The 24,987-nt window shown below is 51.1% G+C and overlaps 2 protein-coding genes across 12 annotated transcripts in view; one reads left to right on the forward strand and one right to left on the reverse strand.

Annotated features, from left to right (window-relative positions):
- The window catches only part of Tnip1 (TNFAIP3 interacting protein 1), a 48,796-nt gene extending 34,616 nt beyond the window's left edge, over positions 1 to 14,180 (forward strand). For 4 of the 11 annotated variants that reach the window (XM_075992570.1, XM_075992577.1, XM_075992569.1 and 1 more), the window contains 9 exons: positions 1,030 to 1,095; positions 1,243 to 1,374; positions 4,995 to 5,123; positions 6,739 to 6,867; positions 7,189 to 7,314; positions 7,711 to 7,776; positions 8,056 to 8,247; positions 9,490 to 9,580; positions 13,516 to 14,180. In XM_075992570.1, the coding sequence (XP_075848685.1) occupies positions 1,030 to 1,095; positions 1,243 to 1,374; positions 4,995 to 5,123; positions 6,739 to 6,867; positions 7,189 to 7,314; positions 7,711 to 7,776; positions 8,056 to 8,247; positions 9,490 to 9,580; positions 13,516 to 13,547 (963 nt within the window). In that variant the 3' untranslated portion in view covers positions 13,548 to 14,180. Of the gene's footprint in view, positions 1 to 1,029; positions 1,096 to 1,242; positions 1,375 to 4,994; positions 5,124 to 6,738; positions 6,868 to 7,188; positions 7,315 to 7,710; positions 7,777 to 8,055; positions 8,248 to 9,472; positions 9,581 to 13,441 lie in introns of all 11 variants that reach the window. The other 7 variants (XM_075992568.1, XM_075992578.1, XM_075992567.1 and 4 more) reach the window with 5 other exon arrangements.
- A 435-nt stretch (positions 14,181 to 14,615) lies between these two features.
- On the reverse strand, positions 14,616 to 22,780 carry Gpx3 (glutathione peroxidase 3). Its single transcript, XM_075992579.1, has 5 exons — positions 22,503 to 22,780; positions 17,900 to 18,053; positions 16,364 to 16,481; positions 15,918 to 16,017; positions 14,616 to 15,595 (listed from the first exon to the last, which is right to left on the reverse strand). Exons 1-5 carry the CDS (start codon positions 22,587 to 22,589, stop codon positions 15,374 to 15,376), a joined length of 681 nt encoding a protein of 226 aa, XP_075848694.1. The 5' UTR covers positions 22,590 to 22,780; the 3' UTR covers positions 14,616 to 15,373.
- Between the last annotated feature and the right edge of the window lie 2,207 nt (positions 22,781 to 24,987).

Below are 24,987 nucleotides of genomic sequence, written 5' to 3' on the forward strand. Positions count from 1 at the left end.
AGGCCAGCCTGGTCTACAAGAACTAGTTCCGGGACAGGCACCAAAGCTACAGAGAAACCCTGTCTCGAAAAACCAAAAAAAAAAAAAACAAAAAAAAAACATATAAGTTAAAGGGGGGCGCGAAGGATGGCTAAAGTAAACTGAGTGGTCCGGCAGGTCACGGTAAGTCAGGCCAGTATCAAGAGTCTATATTACCATTAGCATTATCTTAAAGCCGAGAGAATGTATTAAATGTCTTTATTTTCTCAATGGCCGTGCAGTACCTGCTTATGTGTGATTTAACCAGTGTCCTACACTAAGTGACCTCTGGGTGGGTGCGTGTGCACATACACACACACAGAGGAGAGTGTCATTTTAGTTTTGGTTTTGTTTTAAGATAACATCTTTCTATGCAGCCTTGGCTATGTAGATCAGGCTAGCCTCAAACTCACAGAGACCTCTTACCTCTGCTTGAGTGCTGGGGTCAAAGGTGTGGCTACCGTGTCCGGCTAATTAGTCTTTCAGTATGTTTGCACACATGGCTGAAGTGTTTTACTTTCCTTCTTTTTTCCTTCCTGTACCAGGGATTGAACTCGGGGCCTTGTGCTTGCTTAGCAAGCACTCTCCTAGAGTCTCACGTCAGCCCTTGGTTTTAGTATTTCCATTAGTTAAATTTGTTAGAGTGGAATAATTGGTGTTAAAGACAGTGAAAACCTGAGATTGTCACATCCTTTTCAAATTGCCCTCTGAAGAGTCCCGTTTGTGCCTCACAGTAACTGTTTCCTGGTCTCAGTGTTCCCTGTGGCTTTCCTAGCAAGGCTGAAATGGAGCCGGGGGGTGGTGGTGGTGGTGGTGGTGGTGGTGGTGGTGGTGGTGGTGGTGGTGGTGGTGGAGGAGGAGGAGGAGGAGGAAGAGGATAAAGGTGGAGCAGCAGGGAGCTTTTGCTTAGTGGGGGATGGAGGAGGCCCTCCTCCCCTCTATGCTCTGGGCGCCTGGGGTGGGTTTCTGGCACTCCTGTGTGTTTTTAACCCAGCACCTGCTTGCCCACAGCTGCTGGAAGTGAACAAGCAGTGGGACCAGCACTTCCGGTCCATGAAGCAGCAGTATGAGCAGAAGGTGATGGAGTTCCTGGGAGCTGAGCCGAGGATGGCTCAAGGAGGAGGGATGAGAGGCTTTTATCCAGACTGAAACGGGGGTGTGGAGGGACAGCTGGTGCATGCTCCCCCCACCCGCCCTCACACTCCCTCTCTGCCACTCCTCCAGATCACAGAGCTCCGCCAGAAGCTGGTAGATCTGCAGAAACAGGTGACTGAGCTGGAGACTGAGCGTGAGCAGAAGCAGCGGGACTTTGACCGGAAACTCCTCCTGGCCAAGTCAAAGATCGAGGTAGAAGAGGCAAGTGTGACCAGGCCTGCAGGCTCTGAGGTTCCAGGCCCCTCCCAGAGTCCCTGGGATCAGTGAGTCAGGGATAGAGTCAGGTGCTCTGAGACCTCTGGTGGGCCTGTCTTCTTTCTAAAATTGAGAAGTCGGGATAACTATTGCTTTTCAGTTTTTCCTGCTTGCACTTTGCAAAGGTTTTTTGATCTATTGAAATTTTTTTTACGATTATTTACTTTTATTTTATGTGTATAGGTGTTTTGCCTACATTTATGTCCATGTACCATATGTGTGCCCTGTGCCTGCAGAGGCCGGAAGAGGGCATCAAATCTCTTGGAACTGGAATTACAGACAATTATGAGCTCACCGTACGGGTGCTAGGAATCAAACCCAGGTCCTCTGAAATAATAGCCAGTCCCCTTAACCACTAAGCCATCTCTCCATAAATCTTAAAATCCCAAGGAACTATACAAAGAAGTACATAATATGAAAACATGAAAATGGGACTGAGATAGGCTCACACCTGTGATCCCAGCACTCAGGAGGCTGAGGCAAGAGAGTAAAGAGTTACAGGCCCGCCTAAGCTGTATACCAGTGGCCTGTCATGGGATGGAGCTGGCTCTCAGTTGGTAAAGCACTTGCCTAGTAGGCATGATGCCCTGAATTCAATCCTTACTTCTACATAAACCAGGCATGGGAGTATGCAGAAGGAAGTACAGAAGTTCAGGGCCATCCTTGGCTGCATAGTGAGTGTGAGGCCAGCCTGGGCTACATGAGATTGTCAAAATCAAATTAAATACTGTCTCCTGAAACAGATAAAAGCAGGCCTTGGTGGAATGAGGTGCTGTTGAGAGTAGAGCAGGGCCTAAGAAAGAAGGAATTTGTTTATCCGGTCATCTTGTCAGCCTGCCCAGGCACTGTCCCAGATGGACTCAGAGGAAGTAGTCAGCTCTGCCCTGGCGGGAGAAGAGATGCTGAGCCACCAGATAAAGGCTAATAACTGAAAGTGTGTTGAGTTCCACAACAAAGAAAGGGCAGAGATCAGTGGCTGGACAGAAGGGGCCTGATTCGGGCTGTGCTGTGAAGCAGCATTCTGAAGAAATGGCCTCTGCTCTGCCACGTGTGACTGGTGCCAGCCACCTGACTCCCGGACCCTTGGGGGGGTTAGTGACAGTGCCACTTCTTTCTCTTCATGGGAGCTGCACGTGGGCCGCTTTGCCTAGCTTTAAAGGGATACTTTCAACACAGATTGCATTTCAGAGGCCCTCCAGCAGCACGTGGCACCCGGGCCTTATCTGAGCGCAGCCTGTGTCTGTGACTTCTTTCCCTTGAGGATTGGTGATAGAGACACTGTGCCTTTCTTCTGCGTGCACCAGCATGGCACCCCAGCCAGATGTCCTGGCTCTGTGGTCTCTTTTCCTCACTCATGTCTACAAGGGAAACAGATCCCGGAATCTGACCTTCTGTCCTGTCTTCTGAAGGAGGGCAGGGCCTTTCCAGGGTAAGCCTGGCCTTGAAGACGAGAACTCTGGTTGAGGACACACTTTGTCCTAGAGCCTTCAGCAGGAGCCAGGCCATCACCCATGTGTCTCGGGCCAGGCTGCCCTGAGCCACCTCTGACTAGAAACCACTCACCCACCGATATGTGAAATATTGACTAAAAGTCACACAGAAAGGAATGAGCACTGACCCACCTCAGTCTGTCTCTTGATCCACATGACACAATACAGACGAGCTAAACACTTTCCTGGAAGACTTCCCCCTCCCCCTCCCCAGACCCTGGTCCTCTGAGAGGTAACCATAGTTACATTTTTTTTAGATTTATTTATTTTATGTATAAGGTTATTTTGCCTTTCTGTATGTATGTGCACCCCCTATGTGCCTGATCTCATGTGGGTAGAAGAAGGATTAGTTTCGGATGTTTGGAAGTCACCATGTGAGTGCTAAGAATTGAACTGAGGTCCTCTGCAAGAGCGAGTGCTTGTAATCACTAAGCCATCTCTCCAGCTCCCAGACCTTTTTTCAAATATGTGTCTGCTGACAATACAGTTTGTTTTAGCCGTGCCTGCTCTTTATGCTGCACTGCCATCCACTGTTTTAATTTTTATCTATTTTTGAAACAGGCTTCTTGCTATGTAGCCTAGGCTGGTCTGAAACTCGCTATGTACCTCAGACTGTACTTGTACTTAGAGATCCATCTGCCCCAGCCTCCAGATTGTGTGGATTAAAGGTGTCCGCCACAACTTTGAGCCCAACCACTGTTTTAAACTCTGGTGCAGGCCTGCAATGCCAGTTTCTCGGAAGGCTGAGGCAGGAGGATCACCAAAGCTCAGAGCCTCCCTGGGCTGAGTTAAACCTTGCCTAAGCAAATTGGTAAGGCCATGTCTTGAATATAAAAATCACAAAAGTCAGGAGCTGAGGAGTTGGAACCATAGCTCACAGTTGCTTAGCAAGCATGAAACTCAGCCCCTAGAAAAGTAAATAATCCGTTTCTTGGCCTGGTGAATAGCATTCGGTGCTTTCACCACTACGGCCGGTTTGATTCCCAGTCAGGGCAGTATATCTAGGTCAGGGAGATGGGTGAGTGAGTGAGGTACTTGCCGACTCTCACAAGTTGTCATCTGACCTCCACACGGGCATACCCACACATACAGACAATAAAAAAATGTAAAAAGTAAAGAAACTCTTCCTTTGATGTGAGTGGACTAGAAATGAGGGCCTTGAATTCTGCCCCAACTCCCTGTGTGGTCTGCAGAAAGTCAACACACACAGAGTGTCTCATTGAGCAAAGGGGCCTTATACCCAGCCACCATTCCAGCTGTGTCTACACACACACACATACACAGTTTCTCGTTGAGCAAAGGGGCCTGATTCCCTGCCACCATTCTAGCTGTGTCTACACACACACACACACACACACACACACACACACACACACACACACACACACACACACACACACACACACACATACACACACACACACACACACACACACACACAGAGTTTCTCGTTGAGCAAAGGGCCTGATTCCCTGCCACCATTCCAGCTGTGTCTACACACACACCATTTCAGCTGTGGCTGTGTGATGCAGAAGCCTGGAAGCTTCCACCCCTCAGCTGTGGTGACCTTTTATTCTGTACACTTCTCTGGAGGGCCTCCTTCTGTCCCATTTATGTCTTTGAGTATCTTCTATTCTTAGAAACCCGAGGTCCTTAAGGGGCTGTGGTTGTCTTCATTCTTTGTGAATCTGGTGGAGACAGGGGCTTTACTCTTGAGAGAGTTTCACAAACAACATTTTACACTCCATTTTGGAACTCACAGCTCTCATGAGGTCCCTCTGTGGCTTTGGCTAAAGATCTATTAGCCCTAGGACTTAGCTTACTTAAGAGGGCCTGTGTGGGGCAGGGTCTCTGCCAGATGGTGAAGGAGCTAGCATCAGACTTGGGGGCCTTTTTCACTCTGCCAGGCTTCTCTTCCTTGAAAGCAGGACAAATGGGCTCTCAAAGACACCACCCTCTCCCAAGGTTACTACAGAAAGCACTGAGATGGTTCCTGAAGGAGGGAGAGCCAGGGCATGGGTCAGGCAGTCCAGGCCTCCTGGAGAGTCCCTGTTTACCAACCCTTCTTTCCTGCAGACCGACAAGGAACAGCTGACAGCAGAGGCCAAGGAGTTGCGCCAGAAGGTCAAGTACCTGCAGGATCAGCTGAGCCCACTCACCCGGCATCGCGAATACCAGGAAAAGGAGATCCAGCGGCTCAATAAGGTGGGCACTAAGACACGTCCCCTTGGGGGAAGGCTTCTGTGAGCTCAGCTGCAAGGCCCACCCACTCTTCTGCTGGCACCCATAAATCAGGAGAGGCGAACCCTTTTCATTGGGTTAAAGGCACAATTCCTGTCATCCCTGCCCCCACACACCCTGGGTGACCCACTCCTCTCTCCCATATGGCCTTTGTACATGGTGGCTTCCTCTCAGGAGCCCACTATCTCCTGACGGTGGCTGGCCTACCCAAGCATAAGCATCACTTGTTCAGCAAAACTGTCCCTGGTTTCTTTTTGGTGGCCCCATCTTATGGTCCTAGGGTAGCAACAGCTGTTTCCTCACCCGACTGATGATTGTCCTGTTAATACATACATACACACATACTTCTTGAAGCCAGGGTAAGAGACCTGTCACTGAGAGTTCCTGCTGCCTAGAGGCTAAAGTTCAAGGAGCATTCTGTGGACAAGAAAGAAAGTAGTGAGAGGGTGTGGGTGACTAAGGGCACTTTGCCTTCTTTGTTGGTTTCATTTTTCTAGTCAAGGCTACTGTATGCATCCCTGACTGTCCTGGAACTCATTCTGTAGACCAGGCTGGCTTTGAACTCAGAGATCTCCTGCCTCTGACTTCCAGGTGCTGGGAGTGAAGGTGTGCACCCTCATACCCAGTTTCCCCCACCACCCACTCCCTACACCAACTTTGTCTGGTCTTCACGGTTGGTTGGTAAAATAGAAACTCAAGTAGAAATTGCAGTCCAGGCTCATATAACTGAGACAAGGTAGGTTGCTGGGGCTAAGTAAGAATCCTGAAAATGCCATCAGACAACGCAGCTTCTCTTGAAAAGCTAGGCTTCTTTCTAGGTGTTGGGTATGAAAAGTTGAGCCAGGCCTGTTCAGAGGTCTTTGTATTGAAGTCCTCAGGTTAGCCTGCGGGTTAAATGCACACAGGTTGGGTGGACAGCCTTGTGCTCACTCCTTAACTGTCTCCCTTAGGGTTTCTGTCGCTCTGATAAACCACCATGACCCAGAGCAGCTTGGGAGGGAAGGGCTTGTTTTATCTATAAATTTTAGGTCCCAATCCATTATTGAGCTAGGGCAGGGCAGGAATTTGGATGCAGGAGCTGAGGCAGAGACCACAGAGGAACACCGCTTACAGACTTGCTCCTCCTGGCTTGCTTAGCCTGCTTTAGTATATGCTCCAGGACTAACCAGCCCAGGGGTGGCACCACCCACAGTGAGATGGACCTTCCTGTATCAATCACTAATCAAGACAATGCCTCAAAGGCTTGCCTATAGGTCGGTTTGATGGGGGCATTTTCACAGTTGAGGTTTCCTGTCCTCAGATGATTCTGGCTTGTTTCAAATTGACAAAAAACCAACACAGGACACTCAACCGAGTCACAGTGGGTCTCTGGGTCTCAACTTTCATATGTGGAAAATGGGATGATAATGAGGCTTCAGTACAGTGGCCCAGGTACAGCATTGATGGGCAGAGCTGGTTAAGGACCACTGTTGTGGGGGTGACAGTTATAGTCACTGTCCTGTCAGAAAGAGGCTCTCCAGGAGTGATCTGACTTCAGGGAGGCCTGCTGCTGATCCTGTCTCTTCTCTCCTGACCCCAGGCTCTGGAGGAGGCTCTCAGCATCCAGGCCTCTTCATCTCCACCACCAGGTTATGGGAGCCCAGAAGGGTCTGGGGGCCACCTGAGGAAGCAGGAGCTAGTGACACAGAATGAGCTACTGAAACAGCAGGTGAGGCTCAGAGAGCTGGTGCATCCCTGGGAGCCAGCCGACCCTCCCCCATGCTAGCTCTGCTGTCCGTCTCTATGGGCCTGGCCATCATGTTTCTACTCCTTAATATTAAGCCAACGATCCCTTTGTTCAAATAAAGTCCTGTCTCAGGTCCACAGTATAAGACAGAAGAACACAGAATTACTCCGGCGAAGTTGGATCTGGGGCTCACGGTGCTCTACTCCAATCTCCAGTGCCCCCAGTGAGAAGCATGGGCCCTGAGCCCAAGCAGTGCGGCTTCCAGAAGGGTGCCCTGACCCCTCACATACCGGTCCTCTCCAGGTAAAGATCTTCGAGGAGGATTTCCAGAGGGAACGGAGTGACCGTGAACGGATGAATGAAGAGAAGGAAGAGCTGAAGAAGCAGGTGGAGAAGCTGCAGGCCCAGGTCACCCTGACAAATGTCCAGGTAAGAGCACCACCCTGGCCTTAAGGGGTTAGAGGGCCCTGGGGACTTACTAGACTCCATCTCTACTCCCACTCCTCCCTATGACCTGCCAGTCCCTTGTCCTCTGGCTCTGACTCTAAGTCAGTGTTGATGCCTAGGAGAGCAGAATGAACAGGACAGAATGAAAGACGCTAGCAGGAAAGCACTGAGTGCCCTCCTGACCTGTGTCAGCCACCAGGAAGAGCAGGGGCCCCACAGCCAACAGCCCAGCTTCTGCTGTGCCCATTAGTGCCCTTCCTGGAACGTCCCAAGCTTGAGTAGCATCCTGGACCTCAGCCATCTGCCCTCGGTGTGAGGCCTTGGGCCTACACCTGCCTATGAGCCATCTGTACTATCTGGCCTCTCTCCCTCCTCCAGCTCAAAGCACTCAAAGATGAGGAGAAGGCCAGAGAAGCCCTCAAACAGCAGAAGAGGAAAGCGAAGGTGAGCAGCTGGAGGGAATGGACAGCGTGCAGTGTCTGCCCACCTTCAGGGAGTGGGGTCTCAAGGGAAAGATGGCTGGCGATCTGCCAGTTCAGTGCCAACAGAACAGTCCTCAGTAACTGTCATTATCAGTCATCTGTGACCAGTGACCAGGTCCCCAGTTCTGCCTATGTCCCAGCCTCCCTGACCTCCCGAGAGCTAAGATTCCTGCTACAGGGTAACAAGGTTGGTGCCGCTGGCTGGTGGCGGGTCAGAAGCAGATATGAGCCTTTCTTGCAGGCCTCGGGAGAGCGCTACCACGTGGAACCCCACCCAGAGCACCTCTGCGGGGCCTATCCCTATGCCTACCCACCCATGCCAGCCATGGTGCCTCACCATAACTACAAGGACTGGTCCCAGATCCGCTACCCTCCACCCCCCATGCCCATGGAGCACCCACCCCCACTCCCCAACTCTCGCCTCTACCATCTGGTGAGTCTGTGTCCCTCCTTCCTGCAGATTCCATCTAGAAAGGAAGGTCAAGTGAGGGGGTGGGAACCTGCTGTCCAGGCGGTTTCTCAGAGACAGCATGGCTATAGGCAGGTGTCCAGGCCTGGCCCCGGGCTTCTCTCCTTGGAATTAAGACTCTGCAGCCCTAGCTGCTCAGCACCAGTGGTGTCAAAGGGAGGAGGCCCAGTAGGAATGCAGAGTAGGAGGGACCACCATCAGACCCCTTCAGTTGAGTCAGGTCTGACCTTGACCATGCTTCTCCCCCTTCCTCTGCCTCTTTCCCTCTCTCTACTCTCTCCTTTCCCTCCTTCCCTTTCCTCCTCGTATTTTGGCTCCTCATCTTTCTCTTGCCCCCTAGAGTTGTTGTCACCTGCCCCTCCTTCTGCAGTCTCTATAGCAGCCTACTTCAGGTGTGCCCAGCTCCCCTCAGTAGGTACAGTGGACTCCTGTCTGCCCTCTTTTGTAGCTTCTCCCCTTACGCACATTTAAAACACTGCTGACAATGCTGTGCTTAAGAGGTTGGTCAAAGCCAGGTGGTGGTGGCGCACGCCTTTAATCCCAGCACTCAGAGGCAGAGGCAGGGAGATCTCTCTGAGTTCGAGGCCAGCCTGGTCTATAGTGAGTTCCAGGACAGTCAGGAATACACAGAGAAACTCTGTCTCAAAAAAACCAAAAGACGAAAAAAAAAAGGGGAAAAAGAAAAAAGGCTGATCAAGCTAGATTGGCTCATGTAATCCCAGCACACCTAAGGGAAGAAACTTGCCCACAAGTTTGAGGCCAGCCTGGGCAACATAGAGAGATATAGGTCACCCTGGGCTACAGAGTAAGACTCTACCTCAAAAAACAAGAGAAGGAAAGAGGCATGAACTAAAAGCTACACTTGGCCATTTTCTCAGCTGAGTGATGTGACCCTTAGGATTTGGTACTTTGCTCCTGTGCATTTAGGACTGTTCTGACTGTAACTGCTGCTCTGGCTCTGGAATGTGGTTGTGGATTCTTTCTGGGTTTGAGGGGAGGGTGTTGGTCTTTTGGTTTGGTTTAGTTTGGTTTTGGTTTTCTGAGAGACAGGGTTTTTCTCTATAGCCTTCACTGTCCTGGAACTCGCTTTGTAGATCAGGCTAGCCTTGAACTCAGAATTCCACCTGCCTCTGCAGTGCTGGGGTTAAAGGTGAGTGCACTACCCCTGACTCAGTTGTGAATTCTTAAGCACCCATTTTGTTGCAGTCAGAGTACACCTGGCGTCCACCCTGTGCAGGGATTCAGAATCCGACCTCCCAAGTGATGGACCCGCCCCCAGACAGGGCTGCAGAACCAGGTGAGTGTGGGTGCCCTGATGGAAAGGACTTTCACCAACCAACATTGACCCAGTTTACAGATGCTGTTGTTTTGTGAGCTTGGTGACATGGAGGCTCAGCTTCCTGAAGTAGTGTTGAGAGAGGAAAGATGCTGACTGGAACTAGAAATGATTGGTAGGAACATACATTCACTTTCTAGTACTGTGCTAGGAGCAGGCATGTTCCTATCCTAGTGAGGGGGCAGAAGTGGATTTTAGTACTCACATAGTCAGATGGGTGCCACTCGAGTGCCCAGAGAGCAAGTTTTGTGAGAGAGGTCAAAGGGCCTGACCTGGAGCAGGGTCAGGGAAGTTTTGTGGAGATGGTGACATCCTAGCTAGACAATATGGCTGAGACAATCAACTTCTGAGAAGGAAAGACTGGGGTTTTGGCTCAAGGTTTCACAGATTTGAGTCATTGGGTACTCGGCCCTATCAGTTTGAACCAATGACTGTCTAATGCATCATGGCAGGAGAACACAGCAGAGGTCTCCTCATCTCCTGATGGCAGAGAGGGGGTGGGAGGAGCTAGGAAACCTGTATTGTGCAGGGGCATGCTTGTAATGACCCAACTTCCCCCCCCCCCCCACTTCCTAAAGGTCTACCACTCCCAAAGGCTGGTGACGGAGGCATTTGGGGCCAACTGTCTCTAGCTCTGAGGCTTACGTCCATCTCACAATGCATGCAGGTGATCTCCCAGAGTCCCCATGATCTTGACTCTTACGGCATTGCTTAAAAGCCCAGTCTCTAAGGCTCAATGCAGACTTATCTCAGAGAAGTTAACAGAAACAAAAAGAGACAGGCATGGTGGCACACACACACTGTTCCCAGCACTTGGGAGGTGGAGGCTAAAGGAGCAGGAGTTGAAGGTCATGCTTGACTTCGTAGCAAGTTTGAAGCTAACTCGGGCTATGACTATCTCAAAACAAAAATCCAAAGAGAAAGTTTCATGCTTCCAGTACAGTAGACAGTGTTGAGCAAATCAGAGTGACTGACCCTGTTTCAGACGGGAGAGGGTGTCATAGACAAGAGCAAATTAAAGTTATACTAAAACCCAGAAAAGCAGACAAGAGCTCCTAGCTCTGGGCTGTCACTGTGGCTGGCTGTGCTTGCTGCCATGGCTCCCCACTGATCCACATTCTACACTCCTGGCATCTTTAAATTCCTGGGGTCTCAAGTACAGCTTAGCTGTCATCACAGTTTACCTGCTCCCCTGTCTGGGTTGTCCACCGGAACGTGGATCCTGCCACACACTGCCTGACCCCACCCCAGGCCTTCCTTTGAAATCTGGGTGGAAGCCATGACCCCATAACACTTGGCATCATGCATACCTGCTCAAATACCATCATGTGGACAAATGCCAACATAACTGTGAACTAGAACTGTGCCAGAGCCTGCTTGAGTCACAGTTGCAGTGGTCAAGGGCCTGTGAGTATGTTGGAGCTGAACATGGCAGAGAAATCCTCTGGAAGTAGTTCTCTAGGAAGCTTCCCTGAAGACACATGGTGCTCTCATCTCAAATCAGAGGCTTTACATGTCTAGATCCTCTGGCCTGGGACTCTGTAATAAACCAGTTGAACTCAGATCTGCAGTGATCCTTCTGCCTTTGCTTCCCAAGTGCTGGGATTATGGATGGAAGTCACCATACTTCACTTGGGGTCTTCGTATTATGGAGATACCCTCAACACATCTTTCTTACTATTTCTTGGCAAAGTCCTTTGCTGCTTTTTTTTGTTAAGGTTTATTATTTTTTTTTAAAGATTTATTTATTTATTATGTATACAACATTCCTTCCATGTATGTTTGTATGCCAGAAGAGGGAACCGGATCTCATTATAGATGGTTGTGAGCCACCATGTGGTTGCTGGGAATTGAACTCAGGACCTCTGGAAGAGCAATCAGTGCTCTTAACCTCTGAGCCATCTCTCCAGCCCCCAAGGTTTATTATTTTTAATTGTAGGTGTGTGTATGTGTGAGTGCTGGCACCTATGGAAGTCAGGTGTCAGGTCCCCCTCAAACTGGGGCGGTAGGTGACTATGAACCACTCGATGTGGGTTCTCAGTACACGCTTTTAACCACAGAGCCATCTCTCCACCCCAAATTGCTTCTTTTGAAGGGTCCTCCTTGGCATACACTCGATGCTTCTTTTCTAGCCAAGCTCCAGTATTTTTTAGTCTGTCTGCCCTGCCTTTGCTCCTGTACTTAGAGTAAGTCTGACTGAGGGCAGTCAGCAGAGGCCGTGTGACCTTGACATTTGCTCCGCCTCACACATGTGTCAGGGCATGGACAAAACAGACGGGTTCTTGATAGAGCATAATACAAGTGGCCCAATTTCCAGTAGGATCTTCATGTCTACCCAAAATGTAATGAGCCTGGCCTCATTGCCCACACACCAGTCAGAATTGAGCTCTTCTGAATCCTCACTACAGTTGCCCATTTAGTTTTGCTTACAGCCGTCTAGGCACTTTCTGGGGCTCTGAACTGCATCAGACTCCCTGGTGAGTGATCCCTCTCTTGGTCATCAATTTTCTTGGTTGGCAGCTTGCTTGGTCAGCAATTTTCAGTGTTACTCAGCTTTCCATCCCTGGGCCCAAACACCCAAGATAATCTATTTACACAAAGGAAAGATGTAGTTTTGACTTAGAATTTCTGAGGTTTCATCCCATGGTTACTTGGCCCTGTCACTTTGGGCCTCTGGTGGCTGGCCTCTCATAGTAGGAGTATATAGCAGAGTAGGCATGTTCACCCGAAAACAAGAAAGTGCTGGAGTCCCAGTATCCCCTTCAAGGATGCTTGTCTGGTGACTTTCATTTCCCCCATGGGGCCCTACCTCCTAACTGTTCTTTCCTGATAGCATCATGGGCTAGCTGGTGACTAAACTCTTAAATGTCTTTTGGAAAACATTTAAGATCCTAGTCATGGCATTTTAATAGGAGTGAAGGAAAGTGGTTGATTTCAGCATCTGAGGGAGCCAAGAATAAGGAGGTGTGAGAGCTCGGGCAAGGTGGGGTGAGCGATGTCAGAGGTCTCCAGGTGTAGGGACTTTGCAGAGTGTGGCTGGAGGGCTGGTCTGAATCCTGAGTGTAGTGTGGAGTCCCTGGATGTCGCATAGCATAGTGACCTGACCAGACTGGAACTTTGGAAAGCTCCGTTTGGCCACAGAGTTATTAAAGTCATTAAAGAGGCTGAAGGGCTGGAGCTACAAGCTAGTCAGGGGACATGCGTGTAGTTCAGGAAGCACTGAACCTGTGGGGCTCCGGCAAGGCCATTTGAGAAGTGGGTGCATGCAACAGGGAGGCCGTGTCCATGGAGAGGTACTTCCTAGAATAAGTCACTGTTGTGCAGAAGTCAGGAGGTAGTGCAAGCAGAGGTCACAGACAGATGACTCAGGCAGGGCTGGAGAACTTGGTGCTTGGAAGAAGGGATTGGACTGGCTGATTATTTCCCCAGAGGGTCTTTGAAGTCATTTGGGGCTGCCTTAATGAACAGCAGAGGGTGACATGGTAGGCAGGCCTGACCCTTCTTCCAGTACTTAATTTTGGGATTTGGAGATGGAGGGACTGAGTTCAAATCCCAGCTCCAGCACATTATAAACCTAGGTCTTGGGCCAAGCTTTTGTAACTCTTTGTCCTAGTTCCCTCCTCTCATGCAGGGGTGACAAATGACCTGCACCTCAGGGCTGGGTGCAGATTGCGTGATTAGTGCCTAGAGACATCCTGACATTCAGGAGCATCCAATAACTAGTTCTTGTTTACCCTAGTGAGGAAGCCTGAGTTGGCATCTGTGTGACTGAGGCTGAGCAGGCCACGTGATCTTAAAGCTTCCAAACTTTTGTTTATTTAGAGTCTGCAAAACATGACTGTGAGGGGCCTCATTGAGACTGCATTGGGTCATTTGGCTCCACCTTCATCTTGCAGAGCCAGCTGACCTCAGATTGCCGAGAAACTAGAGGCCTTGTCATATTCTGTGTGGCCAGAGACTGGGATGAACAGGTGACCCACACCCCCAGCCCCACCTTGAACTGTTTACAAGACCAGGGAGACTACTTGCAAGGCCTCTACCAGGTGTGTCTGGATGGAACTAGGAAGAGCTCAACACACCCTGCCTCTCGCCAAGACGAGGGGGCCTCACCTGGCTTTGACCTGCCCTCTTTTGCTGAGGCTACTGGCTATCCATCCTACAAGTGGGGTGCAACGAAGACCCCTTCCTCTCAGAACCCCGAAGAACTGGTTCCAGGCTCTTTGGAGACCACACCCAGTTCATGTGCGTGTGTACTTTTTGCTTCAAGCTCAGTAGCTGGACCTGCCCCGTGCCCTCTCCATACCCCTCCGTGAGGAGTTGTGGGAAGGGGGCTCTGTTGCAGAAGAGAACTATGGGATGTTCTGGTGTCAGCATGCTCTCCACTGCAGCCATGGCAGCCTCTTGAGAGCCACCATCATCTGGGATGAAGGCCACACCGTCATGTCTGCCTGAAGCTGCCCTCAGCCCCCCAGTTAGATGTTTATGGTGCCAGAGGTAGCTGTCTGTTGCTAGGCGGCTGTTTGCACAAATCTTGGACATAAATCCAACTTGAGGATCAACATTTTATGACTGGTAGTTTTTCCATGCCCTCACGGCCAACAGGAATGCTGGTTCTGGTTCCTCCTTCAGAATTCCTTTCCTACATACCCCTGAGAGTGTTGCTAACATCTTAGGAGCACCCAAGGATGGAGGGAGGGGAGATCCTGGGCAGGGGATCAGAGGACTTGGGGCTGAGACGAGCCTTAGTTCCTGCCCTTCAGAAATGATACCCTCTGAGCCCTCCATGTCCTAAGGAAGGTGGGTGAGACTGAGCTGATGTGAACTCAGGTAGAGACTCCAGTAGCTGGACAAGGGCTACAGTGTGGGCCTAAATAGACGCCAAGTCACGGGCTCCAGTGCACACTCTACACACCTCATTTCTCTTTCTCCTTCCTCCCCCCTCCCCGTTTCCATCCCCAGTCCCTCCTCCCATGCCAGGAAGCCACCACAGGTAAGCTGAGCTGCTGCAGAAAGGCCTTTACTGGGCAGATGGGGTGTGAGAGAACAGTGGACAAAGTGAGAGAACAGCATGTCTTCCAGAGGAGCAGGGGTAGGATCCCTGCCTGGGAGCCTAAGCCTGAATGCACTAAGGGCTGGCCCCACAAACAGGTTCAGGGGAGGCCCGCCCAGAAGGGCTTCGGGCCCCTCCTTCATGGAGATACCACCTCTGACTTGGGGTACATGGCCATCACACTCACAGTTGCCTTTGCTGTTCTCAGGAACACTATAGGGTGGGGGTGGGGACTCGGGAGGGCCCTTCAGGAAAGATGAAAGAGGCTGGCAGTGTAGTAAACCCAGATGTGTACGGGAAATTAAGTGTGGGCATGTGGGAGACGCTGGCCCCAAAGGTGATGTCCAGGTTTGAGAAGGACTGTTGGACCTAGAACTGGTGTTTCCATTGGGTTCATTTGGAACAAAAAGCTGGAAAAAATATGAAGGTATAGTTCCCCAGTACCAAGCTGTGAGCACAGCTGGTCCATGCCTGGGTGTCAGGCAGGCAGACAGGTGGCTGTGTAGCCATGCACACATGGGCACAATTGTCACATGTGTGCACAGTAGCACAGACACATAGTCGTGCCAGGTTTGTCTTTTATGTAATAAGAAAGGGGGCCTGGGGCAGGTGTAGAATGATTGGGAAAGTGGGTTCCTTCCTGAAGAGCCCCTCTCCAGCCCTTGCATGATGGACAGGGGATAGAGGTTGGGGGGGGGCATCAATTACTTCCATCTGGCCCCCAGGGCTGCCTGCTGCCTCATGTAGGACAGGATATCCATCTTGACGTTGCTGACTGTAGTCCGGTGGTACCAGCGCATAATAGGTTTGCCGTCCGGCCCCACCAGAAACTTCTCAAAGTTCCAGCGGATGTCATGGATCTTCATGGGTTCCCAAAAGAGGCGGCTAGGTGAGCCCAGGAGCTCCGCAGTAGGAGGGCAGGAGTTCTAGTGCAGGGTGAGAGGGGTGTCAGCCTATATTGAGGCCCCTCCTGATTGCCCCTCAACCTTCCTGGGAGAAAACTTAAGGAAGGGCCCCAGTTTGAGAGCAAGAATGCTCAACTGCCCATCTCTGCAGTGACTGGAAGGTTGAAGGCCCCCAGATGCCCCCCCGCGGGCCTTTGCTGCACAGTAGGCTGAGGGACCACAGAGTCTGCCAAGCCCTCTTATGGGAGTACTAGACCAGGGCCAGGACATCCCTGGGGGCTGAGATGCATGGGGTACGGCATGAATAGCTGGGGGGAGGTCCCCCCAGATTACCCACGCTCACCTTCAGGAAAGTGTAGACCTTCTGTTCTTTCTCCCCATTCACATCTCCTTTCTCAAAGAGCTGGAAGTTAGGGACAAAGCCCCCACCTGGTCGGACATACCTGCGAGGAATGTTTTTGGTGGGTCCAAAGGAGCCACACATGGTGAAGGGACTGAGGGGACAGAGAGCTGGGAGTCCCTTTTATCCAGTGGCAGCTCTTTACTTGGACACCCACAAGCCCAGTGTGTATTTGCCATCTCAGTCCCTTCTCTGCACCACCCAGCATACCTTAGGACTCCCAAGCAGTTCTGTTTCCTGTCCCCTCACCCTCAGGCCATTAAGCCCCATCCTGGAATGGGCATAGGGGAGCAAGTGACTGAGTGGCTGGCGTGTAGACAGTCAACAACCCCTGCAGCCTCCCACTCCTCTGCCCATAGAGGCCACCATCTCCAACCACAAGAACTCACTTGAGACTGGGTAGGATCTCCGAGTTCTCGCCCGGTTCCTGTTTGCCAAATTGATTGCTGGGGAAGCCCAGAATGACCAGACCGAACGGGCCAAGTTCTTCTTGTAGTGCATTCAGTTCTTGGCCAGGGAGAGAGCAAGAACAGGTGAAGAACCCACCTCACCGCCCACTTGCCACCCACCCTTCAGACCCTGGAGCCTCTGAGACCCAAGGAGGGAGGATTTCCCCAGGGGGACCCAGTGAGTCCTGTCCTGACTCCAATGATGGGACAGTGAGGTTTAGGGGGAGAGTCAGGAATGTGCTTCCTCACATCAGTAGCCACAGGGTCACTGCCTGGGTCACTCGGCTGAGGGCTTGCTCAGGATGGTGGTGCTGTCAGGATTCACATCCCTCCCATCGGGAAATTCAGGAGCCCAGAGAGGCCCTAGCCCATCTCTTCAGAGAAGCATTGCACTGTCCAAGGTCTGGACAAAAGCATGGGGCACAGAGCCGTGGGACCACACACCCTGCCTGCAGATCCAGGAACTCTCCTGCAAGTGTAAGCCCGGTAGCCAGGCTCTGCTTGACTCCAAAACATTGCCCCGAGAACCATCGAGCTTTGGCCTGATTGTTCCCTTGGTTCTGCCTGTCCTCACTGAGAAGAAAGGACAGAGGAAACTGACCTAAGGAGGCTGAGCTGCAGTCAGACACTGAGTTCAGCCATCGCCAGCCTTATGGCCCTAGTTGTTTACACAGGCTGAGCCTAGATGCCCTTTCCTGTGTACTGAGTTCAGAGGAGGGTTTGCTTAAGAATGAACTGTTGAACTGGGTGTGGTGGTGCATGCCTTTATTCCCAGCAGTTGGAGACCAGTCTAGTCTACGGATTGAATTCCAAAAGAACCAGAGAAATCCTGTCTCAAAAACCAAGCCAAAAAACAAAAAACAAAAAATGGACTATTGGTTGCCGCCAGCACACCTCTTCCTTATCAACTTCTAGAACTCTAAACTAATGGGGCCCATTCTCCAGAGCGGAGCTAAAAGAAGGGCCCACACGGATGAGACTGTAGGGAGAGAAGCATTCTCAACCAGCATGAGCTGCAGCCACCATTTCTTACTCCAGTCAAGGAAAGCAAGAAAGTACATAGCCCGGGTAGCTGGAAGCTTCCTAGAATACTCCATCAGGCCTCAGCCTTATATAATTATCTGCAGAAAATATGAAATGTAGTAGAGTTGGGATATAGACTTCGGCCTCTCAGTCTCCATCACCCCTTTCCCCTTCCACCTCATGGGATTAAAGTATACCCAAGGGGCTGGATAGATGACTCAGCAGTTAAGAGCATTGGCTACTATTCTAGAGGTTCTGAGTTCAATTCCCAACAACCACAGGGTGGCTCACAACCATCTCTAGTGAGATCTGATGCCCTCTTCTGGCATAAAGTTGTACATGCAGATAGGGCACTCATACACAAAATAAATAAATCGTTAAAAAATAAATGTACCTAAGTGACAGAATCAGCCCCCAATTAAGCAGTGAGTGAAGGCATGAGGGAGCTCTTACCAAGGTACTGGTCTGTTAGACCTCAGTAACTGGCAACGTTGACAAAGAGGACGTATTTTCCTGCATATTGCTTAAAAGGGATGTATTCTTCCCCGTCGATGGTGAGGGCCCCATACTCGTAGATGGTACCACTCACACCTCTATGGCAGTCTGTCTGGAAGAGAAAAAGATGGACACCAGGGAACAATTAGAGTGCAGACAGTTAGGAAACAGATATTTCTCCACCTTCCAGAAACAGATGATAGGCACCAGGAAGAGAATGACTTACCCAGGACCATAAAACCTGGACCTGGATTAAAACTGAGGCCTCCTGTTCACTAATAAACACTCAGTATTTGCCTTAGGCACTTCTTGACTGCTGTGGAACCCTGAGGTTAGCAATACGTAACATCCGTATTTCACAGGCAGTTGGGCTGGAACGAGAGGCAGAGTCGGGTGGCTTCTGGAATAGTCCAGGCAAATAGGAGGAGGCCTGTGCTAGGTAACTGGGAAGGAGATGCTGGACAGAAAGGATGTGTCAGGGTGGAGTGAGTCAGAGGCTCCCAGTCTGGAGGACTGGAAGGATGAGGTGAGAAAGCAGAGCCCTGAGACCAGGATCCAGGGGTAGGGAAAGGTTTGTCACGAGGGCCACAGTGTGAGGGAGAACGGTCTGCAGAGATGAGCGGTATGATGATAGCCATACATCCTCCTGTCTGTGCAGCTGCCACTCCAGTCTGCCCCATCCAGGAAAACGAGGGGAGGAGCCCTGCCACCAGATCAGTGCTATCCCCAACCGTCACTTCGCCCTCAACTAGCCATTTTCAACCCAGAGAGAAGGGAAGAGACCCACTGCCAATCAACAAGATGTTACCCTGACCCCACCTCACCCCCAACACAGACAACAGGGTTTGTTGTGGGACAGGTCGTTGGTTCAGTAGCTGGGAGGGCCACATAGGAAAGGAAGATCACCCCCTTCTTCCCCTTGCTGCAAAAGCAAGGTCCTCAGCCTGAATGGGTAAAGGAGCTATCCAGGCAGGCAGGGTGGGGAACTGCTCGTGGGATGCCACCGAGTGCCTCTGTCATGAAGTCACTGCAGGCCTGACTGACTGGGTGAATCTGGCTGCCTTTGCGGATGGTCCCAGACAGCCTACAGCTCTCCGGGCTGTGGTTCGACGTCCCTGCTCTCCGTGAGTCTAATATTCCAGGTCCCGTGACTGAGTCTTGGACCGAGTGCTCATCTGGAGAGCCCTGCTCCAGGCTTCTGAAGCCCCAGCTGGGATCACTTCCACCCTAAGAGGCAAACAGCCCCAGGCTTGGGGATGGCATCAGTAATGCCAGCACGGGAGCAGAAGCAGGATGCGGAGAGTTCAGGATCAACCCGAACTACGCAGGGACATCCTGTCTCAGCAAGAACAACACAATACAAGCAGAGAGAATACGACCCCTGCTGCCTCCCTGCCTGTTGTCCCTCTTCCCTCACAGCACCCCATGCTGCATCTCAGTGAGGAGAAAATCCCAGGGGATGACTGAATAATGGAGCTTTGAAACGATAGGTGGTCCAGCTTCTCCGATAGCTTTGGGTGGAAGGAACACGGGGAGCCTCTTGAATTAGATGTTGTCTTCACTGCTTGTGTGGCACTGAGCAAGCCACTTGATTTTTTTTAATTAACTTATTTATTTTTACTTATTTACTTTAATTCTTTGGGCATCAGTATAAGAGGATTATCCCAGCTGCCTCCCGAGGTGTGTTTTTGTTGTTTTGTTTTGTTTGGCTGTACAGGTGCATGTAGAAGCCAAAGGAGAGAACTGTGAGACTTTCTCCGTTAAATTATATCATTCCATCTATTTACTTCTTTGGGGGAGGAAGCCATAGCATCCATGTGGAGGTCAAAGGCCAGCTTGCAGGAGTCAGTTCATTCCTACCATGTGACTCCCAGGAATCAAACTCAGCTCATCAAGTTTGACTTCCTCACTCACTAAGCTATGTCGCTGGCCCTCTCCAACTTGGCTCACTGTTTGACTAGGCTGGCCAGTGAGCTCCTGGATCTGCCTGTCCCTGCCCCTAACCAGTCCCCCCATTGTTGGCACATATGCCCATGACTGGCTTTACACAGGAGCTGGGGATTTGAACTCAGGTCCTTGCTTTCATGACAATGATTTTACTCACTGAGCCGTCTCCCCAACACTTGAAATGATTTTCAGAAAACTGTTAGCAGATCAGAACAGGCTTGGGTCAGCAGGGCATGGAGCTTACGGTGTCCGCAGCAAGGGCCAAGAGCCTGTGAGGCTCCTCCGTCATAGTAAGGAGCCGCCTTAGATGTTTGCTAGCTGCCCTAAGAAATGAAGAGCAACAACTGCTGTGCTTTCTATGGGGAGGGGGGGGAGAATGGGGCTTGTGCAGGGAACCCAGGCTTGGAGAATGGTCTGTGGTGAGTGAGCCTTAGACAGCACTCACCAGCTCAGTCCCCACCAAAGCCTGTTCCTCCAGCAGGGGCACTAGAAAAGAGTACTGAGGACACCAGAAGGGTGACACTGAGCCAGGCACCTGGCTGCCCAGGACTGCTGCTCCATGCCTTCCCCTCCTCCGTCTTCTCACACCCCTGGGTGTGATGCTGTGGACATGACAGGTCCGAGACACAGGAGACCTGCACTGGGCTCAGCTGTGCCCCTGGCGGTGTGTGCCCACACCCCTCCCCTCTCAGGATTCCAGCCTGTCCGCTGTAAGATGAAGTGGGATTCAGGGCCACTTAAGGCCCTTCAGCCTTGACGTCAGCCTATGGTCCCATGATGCTCTCTGCCTCGTGCAGTCACCTAGAAACCAGCGGTTACTAGGCTCCCACGTCAGCAGCTGTTGGTCTACAGCTCTGCAAAGCCTTTTGCAGCTGTGAGCTGGACCAGAGGACGTCCCCTCTTGTCGCTCCCTTCTGAGTCAAGAGGACATCTTCCTATGGCTGTGTCACCTTGGGTCTGCACATATCCCTCCCTGAAGTTGGGCCGAGGCAAGCGGTTGCATCCCAGAAGCCAGAGCGGTGGCATGTTAACTCTAAGGACCTAGGAGGCCAGATGGGCATGCCTGGGCTGTCATGAGCCACAAGCTCAGCTAGTTGTGAGATAAGATCACACCTCACCCTAAGACTTTTCTAGACCATTCTCTATCTTCTATCTGAACTCACCCATCTCGCCCTGATTCCATGGACAGACAGCAAAAGGCTGTGATGAGTATCATGGCCCATGTACTTACCTGCAGCCTCCTTAGGACAGGTTTCAACCCACCCCAAGCTATTCCCACACTGAGGCACAGGGCTGTGGCCCAGTCCACCCGACCGGTACTCCATACCCTAATCTTGAACTCCGTCCCGTCTCTGTCCTAGAAAATGACTACTGAGCTGGTGCCCAGGAATGGGGCTGGAGAGAAAAACGTAGGCTCTACAAGTACCCCTTCTGTTTAAACTAAGGAGCTGAGGGCAGAAAGGGCTTTAAAAACAGGAACCACTCTTGGGACTGTCTAAGGGTAGACAGATGCTGGGTAGTGGTGGATAGGCCTTTAATCCCAGCACTCGGGAGGCAGAGGAAGGCAGATCTCTGTGAGTTTGAGGCCAGCCTGGTCTACAAGAGCTAGTTCCAGGACAGGCTCCAAAGCTACAGAGAAACCCTGTCTCGAAAAACCAAAAATAAATAAATAAGTTAACAAACAAACAACAAACCAATGAGGTGGACAGAATCTGGAAACAGCATTGTAGACTTTACAAGATCTTAGAATGAAGACCCAGGGGATTTTAGAAGCCCAGAAGCCAGCCAGACAGACAGACAGACAGACAGAGGTTGAAGACATCTCTCTCTTTTCCTTCTACTGCTTTCTGTCTCCTCACCCTAGGGAAGGAGAGAGGTCTGCAGAGCCCACCCAGGCCTGACCAAGGAGATAAGCATGCCACGTCGTCTGCCTTCAGCCTCCCCATCCCCACTCCCACTCAGGGTGCCACACCTCAACCAGCGTAGTTGGAGCTCCAGAAGACTCTGCCTGGCCTGGCTTGGCTTTTCTAGCAAATGTGTTTGCTATGTGACTGACCCGTGAGCTGTGAATAGGGAGGGCAACTAGAAGGTTCCATAGCCTCCCAATCATCCTCTCTCCTCTCCAGCTATACCCTGCTGATGGAGAAACTGAGGCCCAGAAAGGGATATGCCTCCAAGCCAAAACTCTTCCTGTGGCAGATCTGTCTCCAGTGCCCTGGCATGAGTGAAGAGGCTCTCAGCCCACCTCTCTACCCCCAGCAATTTTTCAGAATGGCCATCAATTGCACTCTCTTCCTGCCTGCGGGGTATGGGAAAGGAGCAGGAACCCACACCCTCTTCAAAACCCACTGAATGTGGCGCGAGGCGACACCGAGATGACAGTGGAGAACATATGAACTCAGGCAAGACTGTCCTCCCGGGTTCGTTCTGCCCACTGAAGCACGCGGGTCTGGGTTTGATGGAAAGGTGCAGAGAGTGAGGGTCGCAGAGCGGGGTCGCCGCGGCAGGGCAAGGTGGAGGCACCCGGTGCCTCTGGGGAAGCGGTGGCTCTCTCTGCGGCGCGGTGGACACCTGGGCGCAGTGCACTCGTCTTGCGCCCTGGAGGTTCACTCACCTTGGACTTCTCTTGTCCCCGGCCCGGCGGAACGAACCCGGCCAGGAGCAGGGACAGAAGGCACGATGCCCGAAGGAGTAGAGCCATGGTGGGCTGAGACGCCTCTCGGGATGACCACCGTCCGTCTGAGGTGTCCGAGGCGCTCAGCTACCTTTCAAGCCCTCATCGGTAGCCAATCCGCAGCTACGCTGGGGTCTTCCTAGCCAATGGCAATGCGGCTGGTATTTCAAGAACGAGACATTCCCGCCCCGTTTTCCTCCCTCTCTCCAGGCCCGGGTGACAGTGGAGAGAAGGGAGTCAGTTGCCAGGGAAGAACTAGAGATGGGCGCGGCCACGACTCCAGACAACACCCGGGATGCAGCTCTCTCCCCAGCCTCTAAAAATTAGGGACCCTGCCCTGGGCACGGAGAACTTAAAAGAACATCAGACCCATTTAGTGCACAAGAAGCAATGTGTGAGCCAGGTGTAGAGGCACGTGCCTGTAATCCAAAAAGCTGAAGCAGGAGGATTGCACAGGTTCCAGACCAACCGTAGCTACAGAGTGGGACCCGGGAGCAACTGGAGGATGTAGCTCGTGGTTTAGAACTTGACCACACACATCAAGGAGGACATGCATGAGGTCATAGGTCCATCAGTCCCTAGCAAACGAGAGGAATGTGCGATGGATTTTGAATGCAGCCTTCTCTTTGGTTAAGTTATGGATAGCCATTCAGGTGGATGGGAACCTATCCCCCTCCTTTTAATTACACATTGAAAACTATGTGTTCATCTCTGTGGTCCTAAACTCATTATTTTCCCTCTCTGAGCCTCTGTTTCCCGAACTGTCATGATGGAATTGGTTCCTAACCCTTAGGGTACACAACAGGTGTATAATATTTGTTGAATCAATCATTAAATTTGTGCTTTCATATAAGGTCAGGCCAGGCAGCTCTAGATAGGAGCTTTCAGGTTTCATCAGGCTACAAGAGGGAATCGGTGCTTCCTGCCTTGCTACCACAGTGGGCAGGGAAGCTGTTAGCTTGACAGATTCCTGCAGTCAGGAAGAAAGCTCGAGAACTGCACATCAGAACTACTGTGCAGGAGTCTCCAAGGCCTGCTGAGCCTCTGCCTTCAGACAAGGTGCAGATGGGATCCTAAGACACCTGATCTCGGTTTTGGTCATGTGAGTCCTAGGACTGGGTGCCTTCTGGAAATTTTCTGTCCCAGAAACACCTCTCGGTACTATGCTTTTACCGTGATTCGGAAGTGACTGTGACGCGTGGAATTTGGAGGGTGTTTTCTGCATTCACAAAGCTTTCCTCACACCTCACGGTGGGGCCAGTGACAAGTCTCAGGAGGTAGAAGCCCTCGCTCTATAAACCTGATGACTTGAGTTTAAGCTACAGAACCTAGGGTGGAAGGAAGGAACCCATTTCTGAAAGTTGCCCTCTGACGTCTAGCACAATAATAAACAAACAAACAAACAAATATATAGGTCATAAATTCATCGTGTTGAAGTATAAAGAACTTGGAAGCTAGAAAAACCGTATAACACATGGAGGCATGTGACTGTGGCTAACACAGTAGGGTCTCAATTAGTGTCACTGTTCTAAAACCTTAAGTCCCTGAGGCCTAGTAACACTGGAGTCTTTTATGAAAACTCCCACAGCAAATCCATGGCAAAGAAGGTACCGGAAACCGGTCTCTCGTCGGTGTTGCTCTGTTGTCTTTTGTTCTGTATGGTCTGGGAGTGAACTACAATGAAAACTTCAGGTTTTCAGTGACGGCATTTATTAAGCGTGCTGCTTGGATTGGGTTGTTGTCTTTGTTTTTGTTTCGTTCTTGTCAACTTGTCCTAAATTGGAGTCAAGGAAAAGGGAGCCTCAGCTGAGGATTGCCTCCATCAGACTGGCTTGTGGGCAAGTCTGTAGGGCATTTTCTTGACTGATGATTGATAGGCCCAACCAACTGTGGGTGGTTCGACCCCTGGGCAGGTGGTCCTTGCATGTATCAGGAAGCAACTGCTTTCTACAGTCTACACGGAGGAGGCATGAATCCCAGGGATTCTGAGGTGGCTAAGGAAACTAAGGAGGATGAGGTGGTGGATAGCAAGTTCAAATCCAGTCTGAGTTGCACGTTCCAGGACAGGTTGCACTATGCAACGAGACCCTGTTTCAGAAACAAAAAGAAAAAATTATACATACACACACACACACACAAATAACTAATAGCCTGAGCTACAAAGTGAAAGGCTATCTCAAAAAAAGCCTTCCCCTGAAACCAGCCGACAGAGAGGTGAGCATGAAGGCTGGTGGCTCAACCCATGTCCCGTTCCTTGGGGTACCAGAAGAGGGGGATCACAAGTTCAAAGTCAGCTTGGGCAACTTAGTGAACATCTGTCTTAAGTTTTTAAAAAAAATTAAAAAGAAAAAGAATGGGGGATATAACAAAGTTTGCAGAGTGTTTGCACCATGTGAAGCCCTGGGTTCCAGCCTCAGCACCACAT

The sequence above is a fragment of the Microtus pennsylvanicus genome, chromosome 11 (assembly GCF_037038515.1).
Source record: "Microtus pennsylvanicus isolate mMicPen1 chromosome 11, mMicPen1.hap1, whole genome shotgun sequence".
Taxonomy (NCBI): domain Eukaryota; kingdom Metazoa; phylum Chordata; class Mammalia; order Rodentia; family Cricetidae; genus Microtus; species Microtus pennsylvanicus.